The sequence below is a fragment of the Corvus kubaryi genome, unplaced genomic scaffold (genome assembly GCF_017639235.1).
Source record: "Corvus kubaryi isolate FWS band 111438036 unplaced genomic scaffold, C.kubaryi_AGA036_p1.0 133, whole genome shotgun sequence".
NCBI classification, from domain to species: Eukaryota; Metazoa; Chordata; class Aves; order Passeriformes; family Corvidae; genus Corvus; species Corvus kubaryi.
The window spans coordinates 29,752,533-29,779,217 of record NW_024580667.1 but is presented as its reverse complement, the minus strand read 5'-3'; the positions used below and the strand labels follow the sequence as shown (position 1 = coordinate 29,779,217).

General features: G+C 37.2%; 1 protein-coding gene across 4 annotated transcripts; it reads left to right on the top strand.

Moving 5' to 3' along the window:
- The first annotated feature begins 735 nt into the window (after nucleotides 1–735).
- TUBGCP5 (tubulin gamma complex associated protein 5) lies at nucleotides 736–24,783 on the top strand. Of its 4 annotated transcripts, XM_042041322.1 has the most exons (25): nucleotides 736–912; nucleotides 1,407–1,514; nucleotides 3,475–3,528; nucleotides 3,615–3,723; nucleotides 5,734–5,830; nucleotides 6,418–6,528; nucleotides 7,087–7,166; nucleotides 7,659–7,794; nucleotides 9,373–9,490; nucleotides 10,885–10,974; nucleotides 11,689–11,782; nucleotides 12,097–12,343; nucleotides 12,459–12,661; nucleotides 13,313–13,428; nucleotides 14,757–15,025; nucleotides 15,946–16,144; nucleotides 17,552–17,740; nucleotides 18,308–18,490; nucleotides 18,748–18,832; nucleotides 18,936–19,056; nucleotides 19,738–19,916; nucleotides 20,640–20,765; nucleotides 21,335–21,423; nucleotides 22,532–22,632; nucleotides 23,740–24,783. In XM_042041322.1, the coding sequence occupies exons 1-25, from the start codon at nucleotides 752–754 to the stop codon at nucleotides 23,784–23,786; spliced, it is 3,312 nt and encodes a 1,103-aa protein (XP_041897256.1). In that variant the 5' UTR covers nucleotides 736–751; the 3' UTR covers nucleotides 23,787–24,783. The 4 variants fall into 4 exon arrangements, with proteins under 4 accessions (XP_041897256.1, XP_041897264.1, XP_041897271.1 ...); XM_042041330.1 differs by lacking the exon at nucleotides 1,407–1,514; XM_042041337.1 differs by lacking the exon at nucleotides 6,418–6,528.
- The last annotated feature ends 1,902 nt before the right edge of the window (nucleotides 24,784–26,685 follow it).

Sequence of the window (26,685 nt, the reverse complement as noted above, 5' to 3'; positions counted from 1 at the left end):
TGACATGGAACTGGGACAAACTGGTTTCCCACTGCACTCCGATGTGCCTGCTCAGGATGTGTGTACAGAATATCCATCAATAGTGGTTTCTCCAGCTGCGCAAAAGCAGGGATTCAGTCAGGGAGGATCACACGGGCTCTTATTTGAGTGAGTAATCATCCTATAAACAGTATAGCCTTAATCTGCACCAGGGGAAGTTTATGTTGGACCTGAAGAAGAATTTTTTCACAAGAAAGGGTGATTAGATATTGAAATGGGCAGCTCAGGGAGGCGGCGGAGTCACCGTCCTGGAGGCATTTGAGGAAACGCTGGACGTGGCATATAGCGCCATGGGCTATGGACATGGTAGTGTTGGGTCGTAGCTTGGACTCGCTGATCTCGCAAGCCTCTTCCAACCTAAGTCATTCTGTAATCAATCACTAACTGCCAGTTACTGATCCCGGGTGATTATAGGCATATTTCGGAAGACAAGTGTAATTCCTGCGGCAAGTGGATGCTGAAGCAGTGGAGCTAGATCGGCGGTGCCTCTCCAGGCGAGGGAGGGCCCCTCCCCTTCCCGCCGGCTCCCTCACGCCCCTGACCGCCCCCGCGCCAGGAGGCGCCGAGCGCCCGCCCCTCCGCCGCTCTCAGCGTGGCCGCCACGCGCATGCGCCGCGCGGGGAAGCCTCGCGAGAGGAGGGGGCGGGAGGCGGCGGTGGCTGCGTGCGGCGGCGCCGCCCCTGTGTCCGCCCGCCCGCCCCACTGCTGGGCCATGGCGGCGCCGCCGGCCTCGCCCGGCCCCCGCGGCCGCTTCGAGCAGGAGCAGGACCGCGCCGTCCGCGCCCTGGTGCGCTCCGTGACCGGCGTGCCCGAGGAGGAGCTGGGCGGAGAGCGCTTCCAGGCGGCGCTCAATTTTGCCTGGTCCAACTTCAGGTCAGCGGGAGCATGGAGGGTCCCGGTGCCTGCCGCGGGGGTGTGGGACGGGGCCGCGTCCCGCCGCGCCCTCCGTGCGCCGTGTCCGGGGAAGCGCCGGGGGCCGTGTACGAGTCTGTGCCACAGGGTCAGACTGCTACTCCGTCACGTTTGAATCTTGGTGCTTTTGGGGTTTTCTCCTGCTCAGTAAAAAGGTGCTTTTCAGCGTGTTCATTTAGCCGCCCGAAACTTTGTTGGAGGGAGATACATTATGGTCGTGTGTAAAGAGCAAGTGAGAAGGACTCTGCCAAATTGAGATAAACCTTCTGGTCAAGAATGCTGTGCTGCTTGTGTGAAAGGTTATCAGTCTGCAGGATGAGAACGTGTTTGGTGTCATTTGGGCTTGTCAGAAACATGGTCTTTATTAATTTGTAATATATCGTATCTGTAGGCCTTTAATTCTATTATACTGCCACCTAAAATGCCCTTACTCAAGTTTTACACGCATTTTTCAGTTATCACAGTTATTGTTCCAGTGTATTCTGCCTGCTTGAGTTGGACTCGATGATCCTTGTGGGTCCTTTCCAACTCAGGATATTCTGTGAAAGCTGTGAAACTCTTAGGTGAGGTATTTCCAATTACCCGTACTGTCACTAACTGCTGCCTCTGAAATCTTCTGCAGAAGTTGATAGAGCTAGTGCCTAATCCATATTAAAAAAAAAAAAAAATCAATGCTGCTTTGCATTTTTCATGCTGATTAGATACATTTTTGGGGGAGCAGTAGCATAGCTGCATTGCATCTGTGTGAATCCTAACTACTCAAATAAAGACTCAAATAAAATTATTTTAATGTGCAAATCTCAACCTCAGTTTTGGTCACCCATTGCTTGTGTAGCTGTGTGCTCTTTTGGATTGCGGAATTGTTGGGATTTTGTTTGGTTTTTTTTACATGTCAGGAAAACAGAGGGGATGATGCAGAGTAAACAAGAAACTTTTGGCAGGGAGGTTTGGGAAAGAGGAAGGGTGTTTTCATACCAGGATTGTTGCCCAAGGAATGTGCATGGAACATCAGCCCGAGACTATCTGGTATTAAATTTGCAAACAGTGAGACCTTATGTTGTAGCAGAAACTCTTTAGTTTCAAGTTTGTGGAACTTGTGATTTGTATTGTTAGATTTGATGATATTTCTGTGCTGTAGTTCTTGGATCCATCTATTTATTTTCATGCAGCACTGTAGTCCTCTTCTATTCATGATGTTCCCAACTTGCCTAAAATAATTGATTTTTTTTTTGAATTTGTGTTAGTCATTAATTAAAGCTTTAAGTAATAGACTAAAGAATTTTCACTAATAACTTCCCTGCAGCTTAATTTTTCTTTTCAGTACAGATTCTTGGATTGATTTTTTATTGTCTTTTCAGTGTGATCTAAATCTTCCAGTTCTTGTACTTACCACTATTTTGAATAAATTATTTCCTATGTAAGCTAATGGGCTATAATAAATTAGATAAGTTGTATTTTCTTAAACCGAAATGCCTATTTAGACATAGACCTATGCAGTCAGTGCTATATTTGATCGTGCTCTTATTCCTAATCCTTATACACAGCTGAAGTCAGACCAATGTGTCTGTAGTTAGCAAAGTTGGTTTTTTTTTTCTTTTCTTTAATATTGGCCTGTCTTCATTCTCTGGTGCTACTTACTAAAAATCCTTGCTACCTGCCTTACAGTTTCACTTTATAGTTCATTACTTTGGCACTGAGGTGATTTCATACTGTCTTTTGAATTTCAGTCTATTAAGCTTAACTGTTGCTCCTGATTCAGACTCAGCAGTTTTCATTTCTGTCTGTGGTCATGAAAATTTTACCACTTTCTGTCACCTGTTGCTGAAAACATTAATTTGGTTTTGAGGGCCTGCTTATAGAGTGTATTGACCTTGTGCTCAGTGTTGTCACATCTTATTCCCTGTTTTCTAATCCCTGTATCTGAAGAACCTATTCATAGCCTAATTTAGTCTCCAAAGTCCATCTTACCTTTCACAAGTTCTTGTTTTGTCCCTATACATATAGATAGACCTTTGTTGGTATATCTGTCTTTATTTTTGATTAAGCTCTCTTTTCTCTTAGACACTCTCCCCTATCCTGTATAAAAAGGAGCTTCTTTTGGGTTTAGAGGCCTTCCCATGTGGGTGTTTGTTTTGCCTGTGCCTGTGAAGCAGGTCCCGGATAATTTTGTGCATTTGACACCAGTGCCTTTGACAGCACAGTTCTTGATCTCCTTGCTCTAGCTGACTTAGCAGACAGCATACTTTAATTGCTTAGTTTGCTGGTTCAGTAGTAATTTTCCATTCAGCTTAGAGTGCTGGTTAGATGTAACCTGCATTCAATTTTTCTGTCTTTCAGGCCAATTATATTTAATCCTTCTTGACCTAAGAGACAAATTGAATTTTGTTGATGCTTAATGCTGTTGCTGAATTAAATGTGCATTATTAAACTAGTAATGTTGTCCTCATATATGTAAATCAGCTTTATTTTCTTCCTTAGTTAAGGTTCCTTTTAAACATATTCTAATGCAGATTTCTTATGCAGATTTCACCGCTTTCTTGATGTGAACAGCCATAAAGTAGAGAGAACAATAGAAGGGTAAGTTTTATGTCTAGATATTAATAATGCATTGGTTACAGATACATATTTTTAAAAAGCATTCTTGATACTGTTTATGTTATTAGAATACATGAAAAATTGGTAATTCATTCTGACCTTGGAAAAGCTGCAAGCTGGAAAAGGCTAACAGAAAAATTTCTGAACTTGCCACTCCCAAGTACTGAAGAAACAAAGGTATGTATGTTTTTTCCATCCCTTTTGCATTTACACTGACAGTGGGGGCTTCAATTGTAATGTTGTGTTGGAAATTTCAGGTGACTTAGTAGTAAGCTTTGGAATTGCTGTTCAGGTCATGTGTTTCCAGAAATGAAAATGCATTTATTGTCTTCTCAGGGTTTCAGCACATGGAGTTTCATGACTTAAAGTACATGATCTCAGTGCAGAGCGCATGTTGTAGGGTCAGCATTGTACAAATGTTGTAGCTAGAGTCTAGGTGAATCTAGATTCCTGTCTGTTCTAAAACAACAATGAACTGAGCATTTCTTATTCTTTGCATATTTTTTTTTACCTTAAGTAATCTATCTGGATGGTTTGGTTTTAGGGTTTCCAGCTGGAATGCTCCTGTTCTGTAGCTTCCTTATTGAGACTATGGGTGTGTTTCACCATTGATACATTTTGTATCAAATCAGTTTAGGATACGGAATGGATGAATATGGCAACAGTTGTCTCACTTAGGTTTTTTCCAGTGTGGCAATGTAATAATGAATTGGATCTTCAAAAGTTCCTGCTGTTGGGAGATTTAAGCTTGTGTTTTAAGAGATGGTGCTCCATATAATGGTGTTCTTTAATAGAGCTGCATGTTCTGAGTTGCAGTCTGACTTCACGTCTCGTTGAACTGACATTTGCCTTTCTTTACATATTCTAGGTTCCTTTTAATCTGTGGGGAAAACCCAGGAGCCCTTAATAGCTTACAAATATCTTCAGTTACTATACTGTAGTCTCTTAGTTTTTTGAAAATGTACCTTTAGTAGCACTTGTTTTGAGACTCGAATGATACTAAAACCAACCAAAACAAACACCCAAGCAAGCGCTTAATACTTGAATGTTGCAAGTGTCCTAAGATTTTAATTTCCTTTTCTTTTTAAAAATGCAACTGGGGTGTGGCTGGAAGTAGATTAATCTCATATTTGGGAAGTTAAATGGCATTTAGTTCTTAGCAGTGACACATAACTGGGAAGATTAAATATTTATCAGTTTCTATGACTGGTAAGTGAAACACCAGCTCACACATGTGATTCTGTCAATGACTTACTGGTTTTCTTTGACAAACTCTGGTAAAATCAGTAATGTTCAGTAGGAACATGTTATAATCCTTGTATAGCTGGTGAGTATCATGCTGCTTTATCAGAAATTTGAGTTATTTTTTTCTAAAATGCAAGAGGAACTAATTCCGAAACAGCTATGCAAGTATGTTTATGAATGTATGAAAGTGTATAAGGATTTAGATAGCAGAATCTCCATGAGTCTAGATGTGAAATGGTTGGCTGAAGATCTTTGTAAAGTTACAATGAGGCCAAAGAAAAATCTTTTTATAGTAAGAAATGGCTGTACATTGGTAAACAGATTTTCGGGAATAGACAATAATACAAATCTCTGGACCATACCAGTGCTGGCACAGTATTCTTACCTGATTGAAGGCCTCTGTTTCATGACTGCAATATTGGAGTTAAAGATTCATCCTTAACTATTTTTGTAGATTTTCAGATGTGAGAAGATAATGTGAACATGATACTAAAATGTAGTGATTTTAGCTAACTATTTTAGCCTCTGTTTGAAATAACTGGCCATGTGAAAAGGGAACCCAAGACTTGGTTTCCTGCAGGCCCACTACCTGTGTCCTTCTAGTTGGTCCACATTTATGTGGCTGTCCATTATCTCTTGTCCTGAGGTGACTTCTTACTTTCACAGTACTTGGATCTTTTCCATGTTCTCTGATTATCAGCTCAGTAAGAGACAGCATATGCTGTGGCTGCTTTTGAAGGATTTGTATATTGATTGGCTAATTAATAGGCAGAAGAAAATGGATAGCATTCAATATCATGTTGCAGATGTTATTTTTGTAATTCAGGGCTGGGGAATGGGAACTAATGGGGAGTATTCCTGCAGATAATAGGTTGACTTTGTTACTAAGCAAAATCTTCTAGACCACTTACAGACTTGCTTTTTTTCTAATGTGTTTTAAAGACGGATACACACTATTCCATACTGTCTCTTCTGTTGTGTTTGTCTGATTCTCCATCCAACACCACCTATGTGGAAAAACCAAGAGTCAAAGAAGTGGGTAAGTTTCCAAGATTTTTGTATGGCTCATGAAAGATATAATCCGCAGTGCAATCTGATAAGAAGGACATTTTTCCTCTTCATTTTATTATCTCTTTCACATTGCTTTCTTGGTTCTTTTTATAATTTATACATTTAAAATAGCTTGCAAGTCTTTCCTACCCCCGTTTATGTTGCATCACCTAATTAAGTTTTCCAGCCAACCTTGGGAACTCTCTTTGACTTGTACCGCTATCACAAATGAATGTTCTCTACCTGTTCAGCAGTGCTTACATGCTCAAAGACAGACAGTGGATTTCTGTCCTGAGTCTCTGTCTTGCACCTCAATATTAGATCTCTTGAAACAGTTTTGGTGATGTAAATTCCTATGTTTCCTACATAATCAAGGAAAGGGAGATATATTGGAAGGTTTCCAGAGGGAGATCCCAGCTGCCTGCTTTCTAAAGTAGGACTTTTTCACTCAGTGCCTGAAAATGAGGCTTGTGCTTAAGTTTGAGTGGATACCATCCCCCATTTGTTTACAGTGTTGTATCATAGACTGAAAGAAGAATATTTCAGACTAACCTAAAGAAAATCTTGCATCTTAAGATTCCTTTTTGAATGATCTCTGCACATTCCCTCGGCGGTGTTTTGAATGCACTTTCAGCCCATTCCAGGAATGTGAATATGAAGAGGTTATCTCAAACAACACTAATTACAGTTGAGTAAGCTTCACGTTTAAGATATCATATGTTGTAAGTGTGATTGTTACTTTAAAAGTATCGCACATCACATCATGATGTGTGGTGTCTTTTTTGGAGAGTAAGACAGTTCTTGGTTTATGTTGTTTACACTCTGGGATCCTTGTGCATACATAAACGATACATTTAGAATGTTTCCATTGAGCTAAATGGGACTTCAGAGTCACAATAAGTAGTGTGTCTCATTCTTGCATGTTTTTCCAGGATTAAAGTGTAGGGTACTGTAACATAATATGGACAAATGTGCTGATGGCACACTGTGTTGCATATTTTGAGTGTATAAACAAGAAAGTTGAGAATTAATAAGGGATATACATGGTTGATACGTCACAATGTACGTCATGTTGAAAGTGCATAACCTTGCTAACTGAACAGTGGTGTAACCTTAAGTAGAAGGGAATGTCTTTTGTTTTAGCTATAGAGTATCAAGATAATTTTAACTTTTTAAGTGTTTTTAGAGGAAAAGAAAGTCAGAGTTATGTGATACTTAATATTTGTATATTTACACTTCTCTTAGAAAAGGAAGAAGAATTTGATTGGGGAAAGTATTTGATGGAAGGAGAGGAAATTTTCTTTGGCCCAGGCGTAGATACACCAGTAAGTGATTTTTTAAGGTAAAAACCCCAACTGTATAAACTGTTTTGAAGTGTGCTAGAGACCTGATTGAGTTTTCGTAGTTTGTATGCTCTGCATGTTGATTCTTGCAGGATTCTCCAATGCTCTGCTGAATATGGTGAAATAACACACAGCCTCAAGCAGAATAACAGTAATAGAAATACTTTTGTTTTTCACAATGTTTTGACTTAGTCTTGCAATTAAACTGTCTGCTTCTGCTGACCCCTGCTTCCACCTAATCAGAACTTGCCGCCATTCTGTGATCTTTTCCAGATCTCTCATTTGCCTGGTTATTAATGTTGTGTATAACTTAAATCATTCTCTGTTAGACAGTGATGTTAGTCCTAGTGTCCTGAATTTACTTAATAATGTTAGAAAGAAGTGAATAGTTAATGTTTGGCTTGAATAGGAGCTGAATATAGATCTGTCTGCTATGTTGTTCTGAAATGTCCTGGGGTTTGTTGCCCTTCATAGGATTGGTCTGGAGAAAGTGAAGAGGAAGAGGACACTCAGCCCTTGAGCAGGGAGGACTCGGGTATTCAAGTAGACAGGACACCTTTAGAAGACCAAGATCCAAATAAGAAGATAGTACCTAATGCTTCCTGGAAAGGTTAGAATGAGCTGTATTTCTTCTGCTATACATACTAAAATTTAGCAAGGTAATGCAGCTTTTTAAATTACTCTTTGGTGAGGTATTGTTTTACAGATCTGTAATTGTAGTATCAGATGCACATTACTGTTCGTTACTGATGGGGTGGGTTTTGTTTTTTTTTCCGGTAAAGAAATAATATGGAAAGTTTGATCTGATTTCTGTTACTGCTAATGGAGAAGAATTCTGTTCAATCCTGTGGAAATTTACATGGATATTCCAATATAGAAATGAAAACTTACACAGTAAATGCAGCATGTAGTTGTATGGATATAATGTAAATTTTTATTAAGTATGAGAATGCTGAAACAAGACTTAGTTTCCAACAGAAATAGTTGGCGCAGTTCTGGGTATGAAATGTTTCTGAAAAGATAGGTTTATGTAGTGAAAACATTAGTGGCTTTCTCTTGAATAGATTCAGGGAGTATTAATGTAGCTGTATTCTTTTTCATAAAATACTGTAGGGTACAGTTTACCTGGTACATGAAAAGTGCATAGTATATATTATATGAGTAGTAGCTATCTAACTGGGATTAGGTAAAGTTCTCTTGACAATCCCATTTAAGAAAAAAACATTGTAGGTAATTTACTAAATGTCTAGTAAAAAGGAATATAGTGATAAAGTTGATGGCATTTGGCAGTTTATTTTTTAAGTCAGCTTGTTTTTGTGTATAGTATTTGAGAATTGCCTGAGACAGAAGCACATTTTTTGAGAAAAAATTGGAAACCATGTAAATCTCCAAGCTTACAGAATCATAGTATATCCTGAGCTGGAAGAGACCAACAAGGATTATCAAAGTCCAGCTCCTGGTCCTTCACAGCACCATCCCCAAGAGTCACACCATGTGCCTGAGAGTGTTGTGCAAATGTTCCTTGAACTCTGTCAGGCTGGTGCTGTGACCACTTCTCTGGGGAGCCTGTTCCCGTCCGTGCACAACCATCCTCTGGGTGAAGAACCTTTTCCTAATATCCAAGCTAAACCTTCTCGGACACAGTTTCAGGCCATTCATTGGGCCCTGTCACTGTTCACCAGAGAGAAGAGATCAGTGCCTGCTCCTGTGCTTCCCCTTAGTGAGGAAGCTGTGGACTGTGGTGAGGTCTCCCCTCAGTGTTTTCTCCTCCAGGCTGAACAGACCAAGTGACCACAGCTCTTCCTTGTACAGCTTCCCCTCTAGGGCCACCACCGTCTTTGTAGCCCTCCTTTGGATGCTCTCTAATAGCTTTATAACTTTCTTACATTGTGGCATGCAGAACTGCTCACAGTACCCAGGTTGAGGCCTCACCAGTGGTGAGCAGAGCTTATTTTTTAGGACTTTTGCAACATTTGGGAAATGCGGTGTTTTTGTGTAAATTAATTTGTGCACAGTGGTATCAAATTCCCAGTGCAGTAAAGTGTAAATGGTTGTAAAGGGTAATTCATTTGAAAAGATCTGTGATTTTGCAGCTGAGTGAACAGACTCATAATAACTTCTTCCTGTGTTTTATAAACATTTCCTGCAAAAATTAAAACACCTTGCTAACTGTCACATGTTTTCACAGTCGGTGAGCCTGATGCCCGCAGCTGGCTGGAGCAGCACGTAGTTCCTCAGTACTGGACAGGAAGAGCTCCTCGCTTTTCACATAGTTTGCACTTGCATTCCAACCTGGCTGCAGTCTGGTAAGAAAACAATATCACTTACATATTCCTTCCTGGCATACAATGCTAAATATTGACTTTTTTAAGCGTCTTTACTGTTGGAAGCATAAAGATAGTATAATTATTACAATTCACTTAAAAACAGAATTAAAGGGCTCCAAGTTAATAAGATAAATGAATGAGCTGCTTCTTCTATTAGTAGATTCTTATCCTTTTAATTTTTATTAGATTTCTCATGTCTGAGAGGTTTCATTTTTCGAAGAAGCAAATCTTACTGTTAAATTTTGTGTGGCTTCACCCTTATGAAGGTCTCTTGAGGACCTAGTATAGGTCGGTTGTAAGTGGTCCTGGAAGTGAGGAGTCCCCTAATGTTTAACTTTTTAAAATGTTTTTGGTGCCTCCTTTACAAAGTTAGTCTTAAACATAGATTTTGTGTGGGGAAGGAACATAAAACAGTATATTGCCATGATCTGCCATGGCCTTGGAAAGAAAATGAGAATTAAAAATAAAAAGAAGTAATTTTTCCCTGTCCCAAATTTTGATGTATCAGTAATGAAGTTCATTAGATTTGCCCTTGGTTTTCTTAATTTAATGAATTTCTTAATCACGGAGTTATTTTAGTATAAGGTGGTTGTCTGGCCAGTTATGACACAATTTGCAATGAATATTAGAAAATGGGTAACATGAATAGAGCAATGCTGCTTCTGCTGCAGCGTTGTTAGGAGATGTATGTTTTATATATATGTATGATATATAACTATTACTTAATTTGGACTTTTTGATTTTGAGTGTGATTGCTTAACTTTTGCCACTGATGATATTAATGCGTAAAAATACTAAAAATGTAAATAATCATTCTATACTTTGCTAAAATATGAAAAGATACTGAGGAAGGTTTACAAAGAATTACATAGGACAGTAGCATGAGAGAAACTTCTTAGGTGGCTATGACAGTTTCCACTTCTTAAGCAAACTTCTGAGCTAAAGAGTGAATTTTTTTACATGGGTTAGAGAAATTGATATTTTATGTTTTAGCTTAGTATTTTTCCCAGAAAGTAATGATAAGTTTTCACAGCACTAAATGAAAAATAACTGAAAAATTAACCCCCCCCCAGGGGCCCCCCCTCCCCCCCAAAAATAGTGGAAATTCAGGACTTCATGAATTTGCTACTTAATTTCTTGTCTTGCTGTGTGAGACTAGATGGTATTTGAATGTTTTCTACAGTATCTTGCTTAACAATATGAAAACAAACTGTGCTTTTGTTTATATACTTAAAATGTCCCCATGAGCATTAAATCTACTCAGATATGAGCAGAACAAAACTGAACCTAAAGATTATTGCTTCATTCTTACTTTCAGGTGATTTAGCTGTTATTTCAGCCATTAAATTGTTTTCTTTTCCTTTCTTTCTAAGGGACCACCATTTGTACACCAGTGATCCTTTGTACGTGCCAGAGGAGAGAACACTGGTCACGGAAAATCAGGTTATACGGGAAACACTTTGGTAAGAGCAGCATCACAAAGCTTGCATTTTAACTTTTAGTATTTCTCTCAAGGAAATGAGAGATCTATCTTTGAAGATGTCTGAAGAAGGAATTATTACTGAGCTTTTAATTTACACTGTTTCTGACAATAAAGATGCTGCATTTCTTTGTTAAACATTCGCATTTGAGGCACTGGAACAGGTTGCCCAGAGAAGTTATGGATGCCCCATCCCTGGCAGTGTTCAAGGCTAGGCTGGATGGGGCTCTGAGCAACCTGCTCTGGTGAGAGGGGGGTCACTTCGTAGCCCGAAGGTTGGAACTAGATGATCTTTAAGGTCCCTTCCATTCTGTGACTCGTGAAGAAGAAAGTAGCTTACTACTCTTTTTTGCATTGATTATTCAAGTCTAATTGTTAAAAAGGAACCATTTTGTTCTTATCTTGTCCCTATAGATTTTTAGAACAGTGTCCAGTTTTAGAAATTAGGCTGAGTCATCCTATAGCTGGAATTACCTCAAGTGGAAAAAAACTTTAGGAAATATTTACTTCATGCTGATATTCAATTGTTCCTGTTCTAGCAACAACTTACAGTACCAATAGCATCGTACTTGATCTGTGGTCTCCTGTTACTCAAAGAAAATAAACTTTTAGGCAAGGGAGACCTAGTTCTTTTATTAATTATATATAATTATAAGTCCATTAAGGGGGAAAATTACTCTTTTTGTTTCTTTTCAAGGCTACTTTCAGGAGTGAAAAAGCTTTTTATATTTCAGCTGAATGATGGAAAAGTGACTGTGCGGAATGATATTATTGTAACTCATTTAACCCATGTAAGTTGTTTCTGCATCTCAGATGAATGTATCTCATTAGAAAGATGTAATTTGTGGGAATAGGAAATTAAACTGCTTGTGTAAAAATCATATTTCTACAATTGTGCTTTGTCTAAATAAGAGCATCTGGCTTAATAAAACTGAATGGGTTGTTGCTGTATCTGAGAATGTGATGAAGCAATAGCAATTGCAGAACTTTATAATATTTTAATTCATGAAAATAATATTGTAATTAAATTTGTAGGCATTATGAAATACAATTTTTATTATATGGTTTTAAAAGTTTGGTGGTTTTGTTTTGTTTTTTTTTTTAGAATTGCCTGAGATCTGTATTGGAGCAGATAGCAGCATATGGTCAAGTTGTATTTAGACTCCAGAAGTTTATTGATGAAGTGATGGGACACAGTCCAGAAAGCATAATGCATGGAACAGTTTCCACTCCGAAGAAGACTACTGAAGCTCCGTTCAGAACCTACCAAGCTTTTATGTGGGCTTTGTATAAATATTTCATTAGCTTTAAAGAAGAACTTACTGAAATTGAAAAATGCATCATAAACAAAGGTACAGTGCAAGGGAAGTTCTGCAAGAGGGGGACACACAAGTAATTAACACTGACAAAATTTGCTCTTCCGTTGGATGTTATTTTATGCATCTTGGTTTTTTTTTTAATTTCCAGATAAAACAGTCACACTTTCAATAGTAATAGATAAGTTGTCTCCCCGACTGGCACAGCTGAAGGTACTTCACAAGGTTTTCAGCACAGGAGTAGCGGAAGTGCCACCTGACACTAGAAATGTTGTACGAGCATCTCATCTGCTTAATACCCTCTACAAAGCTATTCTTGAATATGACAGTGTTGGAGAGGCATCTGAGCAAACGGTAGGGAAAATAATGCCCTTCCTTAACAGAACAGCACACTAGAAGATTTAGTAACTAATGGATTACTGTTTTTTGACATGAATTCACTTAACCTGGACAAAAAAGGTTTATAAGAGGGTCAGGAGCAGTGTTTATTGAGGACCAAGGGAAAGGGCTGTGAAAAATCAGAGGCCAGAAAGCTGTTTTGAAAGAGGGAATTTTGGAATAGCTTTCCCTCCTATTTCTATGACTGAATAATTCAGTTAATGCTGAAATGTGAGGGTTTGTATTTTTACAGTAACTTGATTATATTATTGAAAATATAGTTGATGTCTTTATGTCCTTTTGTTTTCCTGATTTCTATGTTACAAAACCACAGAGCGTTTTATTACTATCCCTTACTGTTTCAGAGATGTTAGAGTGAAAAAATGCTGTTTGGATCTGTGATGACAAGAGTAACAAGGAGAAGCATGAACAATACAGGCTTCCATTAAAAAAAAAAAAAAGCTGTAATTTTTAAATTAACATTTTATCTTTAAAATCTTTCAGTGTAGTTATCTATGTGTTACAAACTGTGGTTGCACAATTAAGAGATTAAACTTTACCTATTGCTTTCAATGCTTGGTATAAAAACATTCAGCCAGTTTTTTTTCTTTTTTCCCTTAAATTTAGGTATCCCTTTTGTTCTCCCTCTGGGTTGAAACTGTGAGGCCATACTTACAGACAGTGGATGAGTGGATAGTCCATGGTAATTTGTTTGATCCTGCAAAGGAGTTTATTATTCAGAGGTAGGGATGCTTCGTACTAGACCCACCTAATGCTGTGCAAGTAAACCTGTTGTAGAATCTAGGGTAAAGGGTAATAGTAAAAGTAGGTTTTCACATTTGTTATTTTGCTTAAGAAGGGATTTCTTAATCATACTTCCCTAACTTGTCTAAAACTTCGCATTAGGGAAATTACATAGATATGGATCTCTACCACATTGTTCTAGAGCAGAAATCACTTATTTTGGTTTTTTTCCATCTATAGTAAATAATGAGCAGACTGACTCTGAGTGTACTGACTTTTTTAAAAAGAATTAACCATTTTTCAAACCCAAGACATTTGCAAAAATTACGAAATTTACTTTTAAATTCTTCTACTAATCTCTAGTTGTTATGATTCAAATGCTATTTAGAATTAAAATACTCATTGCTTCTGACTTGTAGTAAAGTTAATATGTTGTCTTGAATTATATGCGTATACCCTAAACATTATTTGAGCTGTTAAGTTTTGTTCTGTTGCTATGCTACATTTTGTTGGTCCCTTTTTTTGACAGCTTGGAGAGGAAAGTGAATATAGAAATTAAAGTTCTGGCTTGTAATTACAAATCCATTTTCCCCTATCTGCCAAACTTACTTGAACCTCTGTCTGTTAACACCTGTCGAGGTGAGCATGAAGTAAGACAACAGCCCTAGTAGTACTATTGTAATAAATCTTTAGTAGCAGAGATCCTTAGCATCCTTATTATGTCGTCTTTTTGTGGTTCTATAGTTGCATTTTCAGTGCTACCAACAGGGCTGATCTCAACTTTTATTTATAGTTACGCTTCATTTTAATTACCTAATTTTAATTATCTAATTTAGATTTTTCCATCTGACTTCAAAGACCAAACTGTGTATCTGATATAAACAACAAAAAAATCCAAAGTGAACTACAAATTGAGTTTTACCTACTCTAGAATTTTTCAGCTTTCCTAGTAGTAGTTACTTCAGTTTGGGGTTTTAAATAACTCTGCAAGTCAGTCACTCATCATTTTGACACTAAGGATGCATGCCACAGTGAATAGTTAACGTCCTGGACAAATTTAATTATAATTTCTGTATTTGATTTGCTGTTGGGGTTTATTTGGTTGTACAATTGTTTTATCTCCTGTGAGCTGATTGTTTATCCTTTTCAGAGTGTCTAGATAGTTTGCAAATATGGATGAGCTAATTTTATACAGTTTTGAAAGTGCTTCATGACTGTTCTAAGAGAAAGGCAAAGCATAGAACAAAGAGGATATGATATGTATCCTCTAGTAATGAAGTTTCCTTTTGAAAAGGAAAATACTCAACCGCTTTTTATTTCTTCACAGAAACAAAAACGTTCCCGTTAATCACAGAGATTTTTGGTATGCTACCTACACGTTATATAGTGTGTCAGAAAAAACAGAGAATGAAGAGAAGATGAGTGATAATGCCAGTGCCAGTTCTGGCAGTGATCAGGCCCCTTCAAGCAGACAGCACACAATGGTTTCTTTTCTGAAACCTGTGCTAAAGCAAATTATCATGGCTGGAAAATCCATGCAGCTGTTGAAGAATCTTCAGTGCAAAGATGGTTCTCCACAGCAGGCTGCGTCAAGGGGTGAGATGTCAGTTTGTACACCATCATGCCTTAGGCTATCTAACAGTATGGGTGTATTTCTGGTAATGGGCTTCCCCTGGCTTTAGAATAATATAACACTGTTGAATACCAGTGTCATGGTTGGTAACTCCAGGTCTGATGGAAAACGCTCTTCCAATGCAAACAAGTGAAAAGAGTGAAGTGAATAATGTTGAGTGTTCCATGTTCTTTTTATTGCTTTAAATTTTTCTTAAACTTCTTTTTATGTGCTTACAAAGCCATTTTTTTTGTTACGAGACAAAACCAGCATGTATGTTCTAATAGTAAAACTGGTGGTTTTTTATAAGTAATTGTTTTCCATTACTCAGTGGTTGAGTAATCTAAGATAGCATGCGGAATTTTTTTTTTTAAAGCTTACTCTTAAGTAGATGAAAGATGTTTGGATATCTAGGATATTCATCTTGAGTGATTGTAAAACATGATACAACATTGTAACTGATGTTTGGTTTGGTTGGTTTGTTCTGTTTTGGTTTGGGGGGTTTTTTTGTTTGTTTCTTTTTTTGAAGGAAACAAAATAAATTTTTTCATTTTGCTGCTGCTTCATGTTTAAAGTAGAGATAGTTAAATTATTATGGAGGTTCACTTCAGTAAATACTGAAGGATTGTCAGGTGCTAAAAATTAACTGCCTTTGCACCTGAAGTAGGAATTTCTTTAACAATCTCAGAAATATTTCATATTTCAGACACCCATTCTGCAATGCGTTTGAACGTATGCCTGACCTTAGGCATTGGGCTAGTCCCATCATTTTAAATATGTGTTTGAGCGTATTTGGTTTTCTGAATAGTGGTTGAAATGCATTTTAAAAGTTAGCTAGTGAATGTTGGACTGTGGAGTTCTTTTGGTTCAGACCATGTTTCCTCCAATGTGTTGCCCAATTCAGATGCTGAACGGAAGAGTTTATATACACTGTTCTTGGAATCAGTGCAGTCTCGCCTGCGGCACGGGGAAGAGTCTGTTCCAGACATGATTACAGAACAGCAGGCCACAAAGCAGAGCCTGATAAAGATGCAGTCTATAGCAGAAAGACACTTGGAACTGGATGATGTCCATGACCCGCTGCTGGCTATTAATTTTGCCAGGTAAATGAATGATCTTCCTGCAGTGTTGTTGAGAGCAATGCTCTGCCTGGTGACATTTGGTAGATCACATTTTCATTGCTGCTGCTGCTACTGAAAACCAGCAAGTTGGGAATAAAGAGGAGCACCAACAATCAGTGACAGAAGCTAAACGGACACTCCCCTTGTGCATGGTTAAAGAAAAACAATTAAAATCAGTGAAGAATGTGCTATTGCAATTGGTAGCATAGAGAACTGGAGTAGTCTTTATCATAACAGGCTTTTAGCAAGTAAGTGGTTTAATAGTGAATGCCATTGGAAAATTTGAACTTCTAAATGAGTTTGCTTGGTTTTTGTGCACAAAGTCCTTGATTTGCACCAAGTATATTCTAGAAGAATGCAGCCTCAGTCTTGCTGTGCTTACATCATTTAACTGTAAAAGTCTTCCAAAATTCATGTTAATTGCACAAAAATCCTTCATTCTTCGTAGTGAGGGGAATCCTGTAGAGTGTATAAATGTTTTGGAAATCAGCAGGAAAGACAAACTCTGAAAATCTTATTATGTGATTACAAATAAGAAAATAGCTATTTACGTTTTTACTAAATACTAATTGTGTATTTAAATATTTTAATGTCAATCCTAGGAGGAGCTTGTTTTAAAGAAATCATAGATAGGACTTTATTGTTTCCCTTGTTCATTGGGACTATTCTATTTTTCAAAATTGCTACATTAATTCAATATCTGGCTCATTCAGTCTGTCCAGGCAGTAGTTGCTATGAGCTGGACTTCTTCTTAGAGTGGTTTCAACTGGCAACTAGCTTTTTACAAAATATTACAATAATTTGATGCTTTCTGTGTAAAAACCAATAAACTTTGCAAATGTAGACCACAGATACTCTCTTCCCATCATATAATATTATAGATAATATGTAGAGACCCCATAATTAAGATGCCTCAAACCAGTTCTCCATGTGGGGGGTGGTTTTGGGATTTTTGTTGTTTGCTATTTTGTGGTTTTTGGTTGAATTTTTACTTTGTGTCTTTGATTTTATGCTTCCTTCATGGGAAGCTCATCTGAGTGCTGTATGTGCACAATATAGTTCCAGAAGTTCCTATCAAAGTGTGTTTGTTTAGTAAGCTGTATAATATTTGAACTTGATGTTTTTCAGAAGTATGCCTTAAGCAGTTATGTGATTATAGAATGCTGTCCTTTGTGATACTCTTGTATCTGGTGATACACAAACAGAATGATGGATCACTGTATAGGCTAGATAAGTGCTCTACTTATGAATCAGCTTTTGTTATCCCTGCACCATATATTTCAGAGCAGAGGACCCAAATTTGATTAAAATCTTTGAAAGTATGACATTGTTTTATACATTATATGAATAATGAGCCTTCTTCCCTAAGTATCTTGTTTTATTTTGAAGATTGTATTTGGAACAGAGTGACTTTCATGAGAAGTTTACTGGTGGGGATGTCTGTGTGGATAGATCCTCAGAATCTGTGACCTGCCAGACTTTCGAACTGACACTGAGGTCTTGTCTTTATCCTCACATAGACAAGCAATACTTGGAATGCTGTGGTAATCTGATGCAAACTTTAAAGAAGGATTATAGGTAAGAAAGTAGATTTCTTTTTCCTTAACTTTGTTTTTTTATTACCAGTGGTATGTCATCATGTCATCATTAAAGAAGCAATTTTATTTTGTTTCTGGTCCAGTTTGGTAACCAGCAGTAAAGTCATTAAGGAGAAAAGGGTGCTCTAAAATGATAGTCTAGCTTAAAACAGCTAAGCTGCCATTTGTCATCAGTGGATGTTTGGTGGGGAAATTATTTCAAACAGTGTTTCTTAATAGTGTTGTAATTTTAAATTCATTTTATGGAGAGGGACAGGATTTCTGAACTATGCTGTTTCTGAGAATTACCTAGCCTGTAGAATAGCTGAATACTAAGAGCACTTCCAGTGAAGTTAGTGGGCTGTTAAAGCTTACAGGGAAAAATGCCTTGGTTAAACAAAGGATTCACAGTAGACTTTGTTATGTTTGTATCCAGTACTGGGTTTTTGTTGTGAAGAGTTTTTAAGATTTTTGTTTCTGTAACAGTTGTGTTTTGCTTGTGTGATGTAAACAGTTTGTTCACTTGTATGATGAGACTGAGGAAATGTTGTATGTTTCTCCTGTTCAGGCTTGTAGAATATTTGCAGGCAATGAGAAATTTTTTCTTACTTGAAGCTGGAGATACCATGTATGACTTCTATACATCTATTTTTGACAAAATTAGAGAAAAGGAAGCTTGGCAGAATGTTGCTTTCTTAAATGTTCACCTACAAGAAGCAGTTGGACAACGCTATCCAGAGGACAGTGCAAGGTACAATGCTTTAGTTATGTTTCTTTCACACTTAGCTGTATTTATATACTTAACTTGCGTAGCACAATACTAATTATTGTGTACTAATTAAAATAATGTGTTTTAATGAAGTTTTGAGCTGTTACCATCTTTTCTACCGAAGTCCTCCAGATTAAATCAGACAGTTAGTAGTTAGCAGTGAGAAATAGAAATTTGTGAAACTAACTACTCATTTAATACAGATTCTCACCAATTATATCACTTGTTTCCTTGCATAGGTTGTCAATATCGTTTGAAAGTGTTGATACAGCAAAGAAGAAACTCCCTGTCCACACCTTAGATGGTTTGACATTGAGCTACAAGGTAGTGAGTTAGTATGGCTGCAGTTCTTATTCTAGAACAGATTTGAAATGTTGTATTAAAGTGACTTGTATTTTCTATCTTGATTATCCTCTCCTCCTCTTAGGTTCCTTGGCCTGTGGATATAGTTATAAGCTTAGAATGCCAAAAAATTTACAATCAAGTTTTTCTGCTCTTACTGCAAATAAAGTGGGCCAAGTATAGTCTAGATGTTCTACGATTTGATGGTAAGATACCTCTTCAATGAAAGATACTCTGTAAACTCATTTTGTGGTCTAAGAATATAAATAGTCTTCTGCTTTCTGCAGTAAGTAATATAAACTAGTTAGAATTTTGATTCATTCTATAAAATAATAATCTCTGTTAGCGTCAATTTACATGTATTAAGCTGGGCATGTTTTTCACTTCTTTTCAGCCTCAGGATATCTCCGTTCATCCATTCCTTTTGTGTCTCTGATTCAAGTCTAGTTAGTTATATTGGAAACTTGTTTATTCTACAGACTTTGCTATTGAAAGAAAGTCTGTCTACCACACCCTAAGGTTTATGTATAGTCTTTTTATGAGTAATACCTTGCAGACAAGCTAAGAAAACAAGATGAAAAGAACACTATTTGAGATTGAAACAGTAAACTATTGGGGGATTATAGAAAGAGATTTTTTTAGTATTTCCTTCACCAAGTTAATGTTCACGTGCCACATAAAGTGGATATAGACTTCATGTCTTAGAAAAATAAGTTAGAAAGTTGGTGGGTTCATCTGTGTTTTGAATATCAGCTAAGTCATTATCTTTCTAAAAGTATGTGGTTTTTTACTGTTTAAACTTTATGGGTATGTCTTTTTGCTTAAGCCTTTCCCCAAAAAGAGCAACAGTCTTGCTTTTTTTTTTTTTTTTTTTTTTTTTTTTTAAGAACTAGTCTCTGCTGCAGAAAACTCACAAGTTAAGGAAGGAACTTCATTAGAACAAGGAATACTTCCTGTATTTGGACCACAGAAAGAAAGTATAAAACAACAAATACATCGCATGTTCCTCTTAAGAGTGAAACTTATGCATTTTGTCAACAGCCTGCACAACTACATCATGACTAGGGTTTGTCTTATTTCACAATTTCATTTATATTAGGAGCTTGTAACTGGAGATGCAGTATTAATTTTCCTTTAAAACCTAAAAAAAGCCCCAAAACAAGCAAAATGTAAATATAATGTCTTTTCTGCACGTGTTTCAGTTTCAACTTGGCTGTTTTAAATCAGTAATTCCAAAAATGCTTTAGAAGTTCTACATGCATGTGATTGATCTTTGGATAACACTGATTCTTTTGCCTTTTGTTTCTCCCAGTGCTAGATGACTTAAGCACAGTAATATAAAAAGAGGTTTTTGTAAACTGTTACTTATTATGCTTTTAAAAGTATTACAACAGATACTTCAATGGTTCTGCTCAAAAATCTCTAGTACACAGTGTATACATGACTTCTCAAATACAAAGGCAATGCCTGTAGGTACATATCTGCTCTATTATAGCCTTTTTTTGCTTTTAATAAAATTAGTATATGCTCCAGTTCCGCCTCTCTGGGGATAGTCTCTGTGCTCTTGTGTAGTGGCAGTGTATCTGTTTGTGTGAGGAATGTTCCTGTGTAGTTATAAGAAGAGCTTGAAATTTTTGCTATTGATGGTAATTTGGAGGCTAGTCCTTAAATTTGAGAGGGAAGAGTGAATGAATCATATAATTTCAGGCTCCTAAAAATATATATTGGGAGAGGGTCATAATCACTTGTGTGCGGCATTTAATTTAATAACTTTGGTCTTCTTTTTAAGATTCTTCACAGTACAGGCTTGGAGTTTCAGCATCAGGTAGAAGAAGCCAAAGATTTAGATCAATTGATAAAGATTCATTACAGATATCTATCTACAATTCATGATCGCTGCTTACTGAGAGAAAAGGTGAGTAAAAAATTAGTGTATTTGGTATTTTGAGTTATTAGGACAAGAAAGAAGTTTTGTACTAATTATGCTGTTTTGCAGCATACATACTAGGCAATATATAGGTAGTCTTGAGGAAGTGGTAGCTTTTCACACTGAGATCCAGTTTCCCTTGCTGTTCTCAGCTCAGTTCTGTCAAGGAGAGAGGATAAAATTAAATTCTTTATGTCAGGTATTACATGACTCATTTGTTTCTAAAAGATGGGAGGTTTTGAACAAACTGAGGCTTGTTAACGTAAGGAAGATTATACACAGTGGTATGGCAGGAAATGGAGGTACATGGATACCTTTCTAACCTTTTATCCCACATACTGTCCGTGCAAAGTCTGCATTCAAGTAGTCAGCTGGGAAATGAACTGGAGAACAAATACAAACATCTTCAGTTTGGAAGGATCACATTGTGCTTAGGAGATTGTTAAGCATAATAATTCCCATTATTACACTGCAGTACAAAGGTCTCACATGCAATTTAATCTGACCTGTAAAAACAATGAATTTCTGACTTACTCCTTGTGTTTTAATTATTTTAGGTGAGCTTTGTGAAGGAAGCTATAATGAAAGTGTTAAATTTAGTACTGATGTTTGCAGACCGTTGGCAAGCTGGTTTGGGGGCTTGGAAGTAAGTACACATACCTAAAATTCTACATGGTTATAATTTTGCAGCTCTGAGTATGATTTTGTGCCCAGAACTGCACAGAACACTCCAGGTGAGGCTGCACCAATGCTGAATACAGTGGGACAGTCACCTCCTTCGTCCATCTGGCTGTGCTCTGATGCACGCCAGGATGGGGTTTGCTCGCTGCTCACTCCTGTTGAGTTCCTCTTGACCAGCACGCCCAGATCCCTTTTTGCAGCCATTCCTTTCCCCATTTATACTTTTGTTTGTGCAACCTGCAGCTTGAAGGATGAATGATAGCGGGCAAGTCTCCAAGGCTTTGTCAAACACTCAGAAGTTGATGTATGGTCCTGAAGCCAGCTGGTGTGGACTGGCTTACTTCATATTTTTCAGGACTAATTTTCTTTGGCCCAGATGCTACCTAAAACTTGGATCCCACTCTCCTGTGACATTAGGAAGTTGATATTTTTGGAGTGTTTTTCTCATTCTGAGTGTCAGAAATAATTTGTGAATGCTGTTGATAAAGACTGAAACTCATTGCATGTGGTTGCGTGCTCTTGCATGTGTCAGGAAAAAGTCATAGCTGGTGTCAGCTGTATCTTCTTGGGAGAGGGGAAAAAAGGAAAGGAGTCACTGTTGTGAACTGTGTCTTCTCCCTTGACTGGTGAGTGCTAGCTGACAGAGTCCAAAGTGGAATTCAAGAGATGCAAAAAATGTGAAAGACGTAAAGCAGTATGGGTGTCTCTGTTTTACTGGCCGTGTAGGTCCCCAAGGACCTCTAAAGCAGTAAGGACCAGGAAAGGCTCTCTTGCAAAAAACATATGTAGGAATGATAGGTGTCAGTTGGAACCACGCAGCTCCTCCAAGTGACTGCAGAGATTTCTAAAATGATGAGGAAGTTATTAATGCCCCTTTGATGCTCAGATGCTCCTGTTAAAATTGCCTTTGTTTTTTAGAAGTAGCGTATGCAGGCATAACTGAACTATTGCAAGTTCAAGACAGAATTCTAAGTAAAGAGTACTTTTGTCATTTACTGTGAAATTTCTGTCATATTTTGAAGATAACATAGGGGCTGGTCTGTTAAGCATTCCTCTGTTAAACTGTTTTGTAGGATGGAATCCATAGAGAAGATGGAATCTGATTTTAAAAACTGTCACATGTTTCTTGTAACTGTTCTCAACAAAGCTGTCTGTCGAGGTTCTTTTCCCCATTGTAAGTACATGAGGCTTTTCACATACCTGCACTTAGAAAAGTTTGCTAGGAATGTGTTTATGTTTTAATCTGTTCTAATGTTTGTTGGCATATTTCAAATAATCTCATTTTGTGAGTTGTTCACAGAGGGATATGAAGACTTACTTCTTAGTAAGTTAAAGTCATTATTTTTTTTAGAGTATTTGTGCCAAGCTTTTCCATGACAGCTGTCTTCAGTTTATCTGTTTACTTGATGAGGGGAAGCTGTGTAGCCAAGCAAGTGACAAGCAGTTTTCTAAACTAATGAAACTGAGTTCTGGGGGCATAGAAGAGCATTCTTTTTGTTGGTATTGGGAATGACAGCTGTGATACATCTTGAGCAGATAAGATGTTAATATTATGGTGCTGCAGCTGCAACTGCACTGAGCTCTTAGCTCTGCCCATCTCTTGGCAGTTACTTCCGTGGTAGTAGAAACAGCAGAGGATGACGTGTCTATGCTTCTCCTTACAACCTGTATGAGCTTAAATTGTTAATCAGTGCCACTTTGAGTTAGGGGGGCAACTCCTCAGTGAGGTTGTGGGGCATCAAGGTTAGTTGGGATGCAGATATGTGTTCTTACAGGTTTCTACACCATCTGTAGATGTGCCTAGGGAACATGACTTAGTGGTGGACTTGGTAGTCTTAGGTTAATGGTTGGACTTGATTATTTTAAAGGGCTTTTCCAACCTAAATGAGTCTGTGCCTAAAAAATAGGCAGTATCTGACACCACGGCTGCTCACATCTACAAGAGCTTATCTGCAGAACCATCCATGAGAATGGCTTGCTGTATATAAACCTCCACAACCTTTTCTTTTGTGTACAACAGTATTTCAAACAAAGGAGCTAATTTCTTACCAGTTCTTACGACATGAAATAATTAATGGGTAGCTGATTATGAATATGGTGAAATATTATCTAAGCTGTGAGAGACTTAAAAAATGTCTTACTCTCTGAAGTCCCAAAGTATTATAATTTAAAAAATAAAATGGTATCTTCCTTTTAAAGGACAGACTTGAATATTGCAATAAATGTTTGCAGACTGCTGCAAATGTAAATATTAACTACGTTTTTATGGTTTGTTTCACAGTGGAATCTTTAGCTTTGTCACTGATGGCTGGCATGGAACAAAGTTAACACCTACATCCAATGAATTAATGAAGAACTGATAGGAGGATTTATGTTGAAATTTCTGTGTTAAAGAACCATAAGCATTTTGCACTCCACTTTAAAATGTATATAGCTAAATGATGCCGATGGTTTGGAGCTGTGTAAAATATTTTAAAATGTAAATAATGTACAGGTATTTAAGTGTGTTGGTTGTGGCAGTGTGTGTATATGCTTCAACATCAAAAAACGTGTATAGTGTAAAATTCATTCCATGTAAACAATCTTACTTGAAAATACATTAAATGTATTTCATGCTGAAAAAAGGGGGTTTTTTCCTTTAATTATGAGTAATTGATGGTTTACTTTTTCCATTAATTTTTCAGCTGTGAGTAGGTCACAGGGCAGTGTGGAGTGGTGTGACTCAAGTCTTGGTGTTTAGAAGGTTGGTTGAATTAATTTTTGGCCTTTTTTCCCTTTGAAAAAAGTCTAAGAAGCATTCATCTTCTTTGCTTAGTGGTTCTTAAGAAATCTTTAAGAAGACTGTTACAAGAACCTGATGTAAAAAATACAAGATGAATTTATCAAAATGGATTATAGCAGAACATAAAATACCAGTATTTTTTATGTTAAGTGTTCAAATGCTTACTAATTTTAGTGGTAACTCTAGTCAGTTCAAGTAGGATTAAAATGACAGTGTGTAATATATTAGTTTTAACGATTGGATTGTTGAGATGTTTCAAAGGTGGTCAGATATGAATAGACCTTTATCCTTCTTCTAAGGCTTTTGCAAGCAAACTTTTACATCTTATAGCTGATGTCTTGTAAAGCAGTAGACTGTGATACAGAAGGGTACATTTCTGGGGAACTTGTTCTGCACAAGATGACTTGCCCTGTCTCCTCCCCATTAAAGTTTCTCTGGAATTCTGGCATCAGTACACCTGCATTAAAAAAAGATAAAATCAATCATAGCTACTTGCCTAATGATTTTTTTGAATAAATAAAAGATTTGATAATTAGAATTTCACTGTTGTGTGTGTGTGTCTGCTGAAATTCAGTCAGTTAACTTAAAGTTTGAGTGCTGTTTCTTTAAGGTAAATGAAGTCTATAACTACCAACTGAGACTGTGTGGCTCATTATAAAACTATTTTTTTCAGCTGTAAACTAATAATTACTTTATATGAAAGTGAACATTTGTGTTTGTGTTTGAACAGGAGATCTCGAGGTTCTTCCAAGTTATAGCTATGAAATGTTTTGAGGAAAAGAAATTAATTTTTTTTTTCTAAGTATATCACTGAGAAGGTTTCTGCTGGCCTGTAATATGTTCTTTTTTGTTTGACTGAGTGGAGGTTTTGCTTTAGAGAACAGTATGTTTGTATTGTCCTTTGCTACAACATGACACACTTTTCCAAGTGGATGTTTTTTGTGGTAGGTGGACACCTATTAAAAGTAATTGGTACTTCTAGTTCACCATGACTGGTTCTCATTTAAGATTCCAGTTTGTTTATTGCTAGCAGAGACAGTGTGTTGTTTAGTAACTGCTTCTTACTCAGAGTAAACTTGAATAGCATACTAAGAATTTCAAAGGACATACTTGTACTTGGAAGTTCAGCACTTCTATGCACTGGCTCATTACTTTTTGAGTATGTCTTGTACTCTGTGCTTTTGGACGATCTAATGTGGTTGCTTTATTTCTGCTTCCTATACAGTCATTACCTTCAGTGAAATTCCTGCTTTTCATAGCCTTACTTTGGATAATATTAGCTAGATATGGGAGGAAAAAAACCCCTTCAATCTTTCATGTTGTTGAAACAATAATTCCTAGTAAATCCCTTTGCTGATTTTACTTATTTTATGTGAAAGACCCTGTGCAATTGAAAGATTTAGCTGTTTCACCCAATTTCCTGTTTAGGAATTAACATTGCATTCTGAGAGACTTCTGTGCACATTGTAGATGAGTGATGCCTGCATGCCGTTTATTCAGCCAGCTTCCAAGAGGTGCTCATCTGTCATCACAAAAGCACAGTGGAAAGTCTGGCTCTGGCAACATTTACTGATTCTAGTCACGGACATCCTCCATGTTTAACTTTCTGTGTGTCAGTAGTACTTGGCTGACAAATTCCCTTCAATGAGTCCATCTTATGGCATTCCTTTTTATTCAGAGCCACAGAAAAAAAAAACAAGTCCTGTGTTTTAGTGTGCATGCCCTGTGATGCCACCAGGACCTTTCCATCAGTCCCCTGGCACTTGTTAAAATGGTTATTTACCTCTTCGGAGAAAAAAATGGTTTTATGTGAGATTAGGGGTATTTTAGCTATTTACTCAGATTTCCTTGTAACATTTTCTGTTTTCTTTACAGAGCAGTGTTGTTCAGGATTCTGTCCTGAATCCATTCCTTCTGGACATTTTTTGACCTTGTTTTCGAATTCCTGTTTTTGTCAGTTATTTCTGAATTGATTTGAATCTTAACTTTTGGATACTTTTCCTCTTTGTTAGAGGAGACACAACATTTGAATCTGCTTTACTTGCTCTTCTGGAATTTCAAGTAAGCCATTTTGGAGATGTTAGGAAAGGTGTAATGTTTTCCATGTGTGTATAGGTTTAAAGGACTTCTGTCATAGTCTATGGTTTTGTAAATTGTTACATTTAGCTAAAGGAAATCATAAAATACCCAGCAAAACATGTAGAAACAAAACTTTCTAAGCTTTTAAGGAGGTATATAAAATTCTTTGGAAAAGAACACACTCTGTTACTGGATGCTGTCACAATTTCATTTCTACCTTTACTTGTTCTCATTAACTTCTGGATGCAGTCCTAGTAAAGTTGCAGCATACGCCCTTATCTGACCCATTACTTTTCTTTCATCTCCTTTGGTTTTTTTTCCTGTGGGCTTCTGTTATCTCTAGGCCACATTTTAGCTCTGATTTAG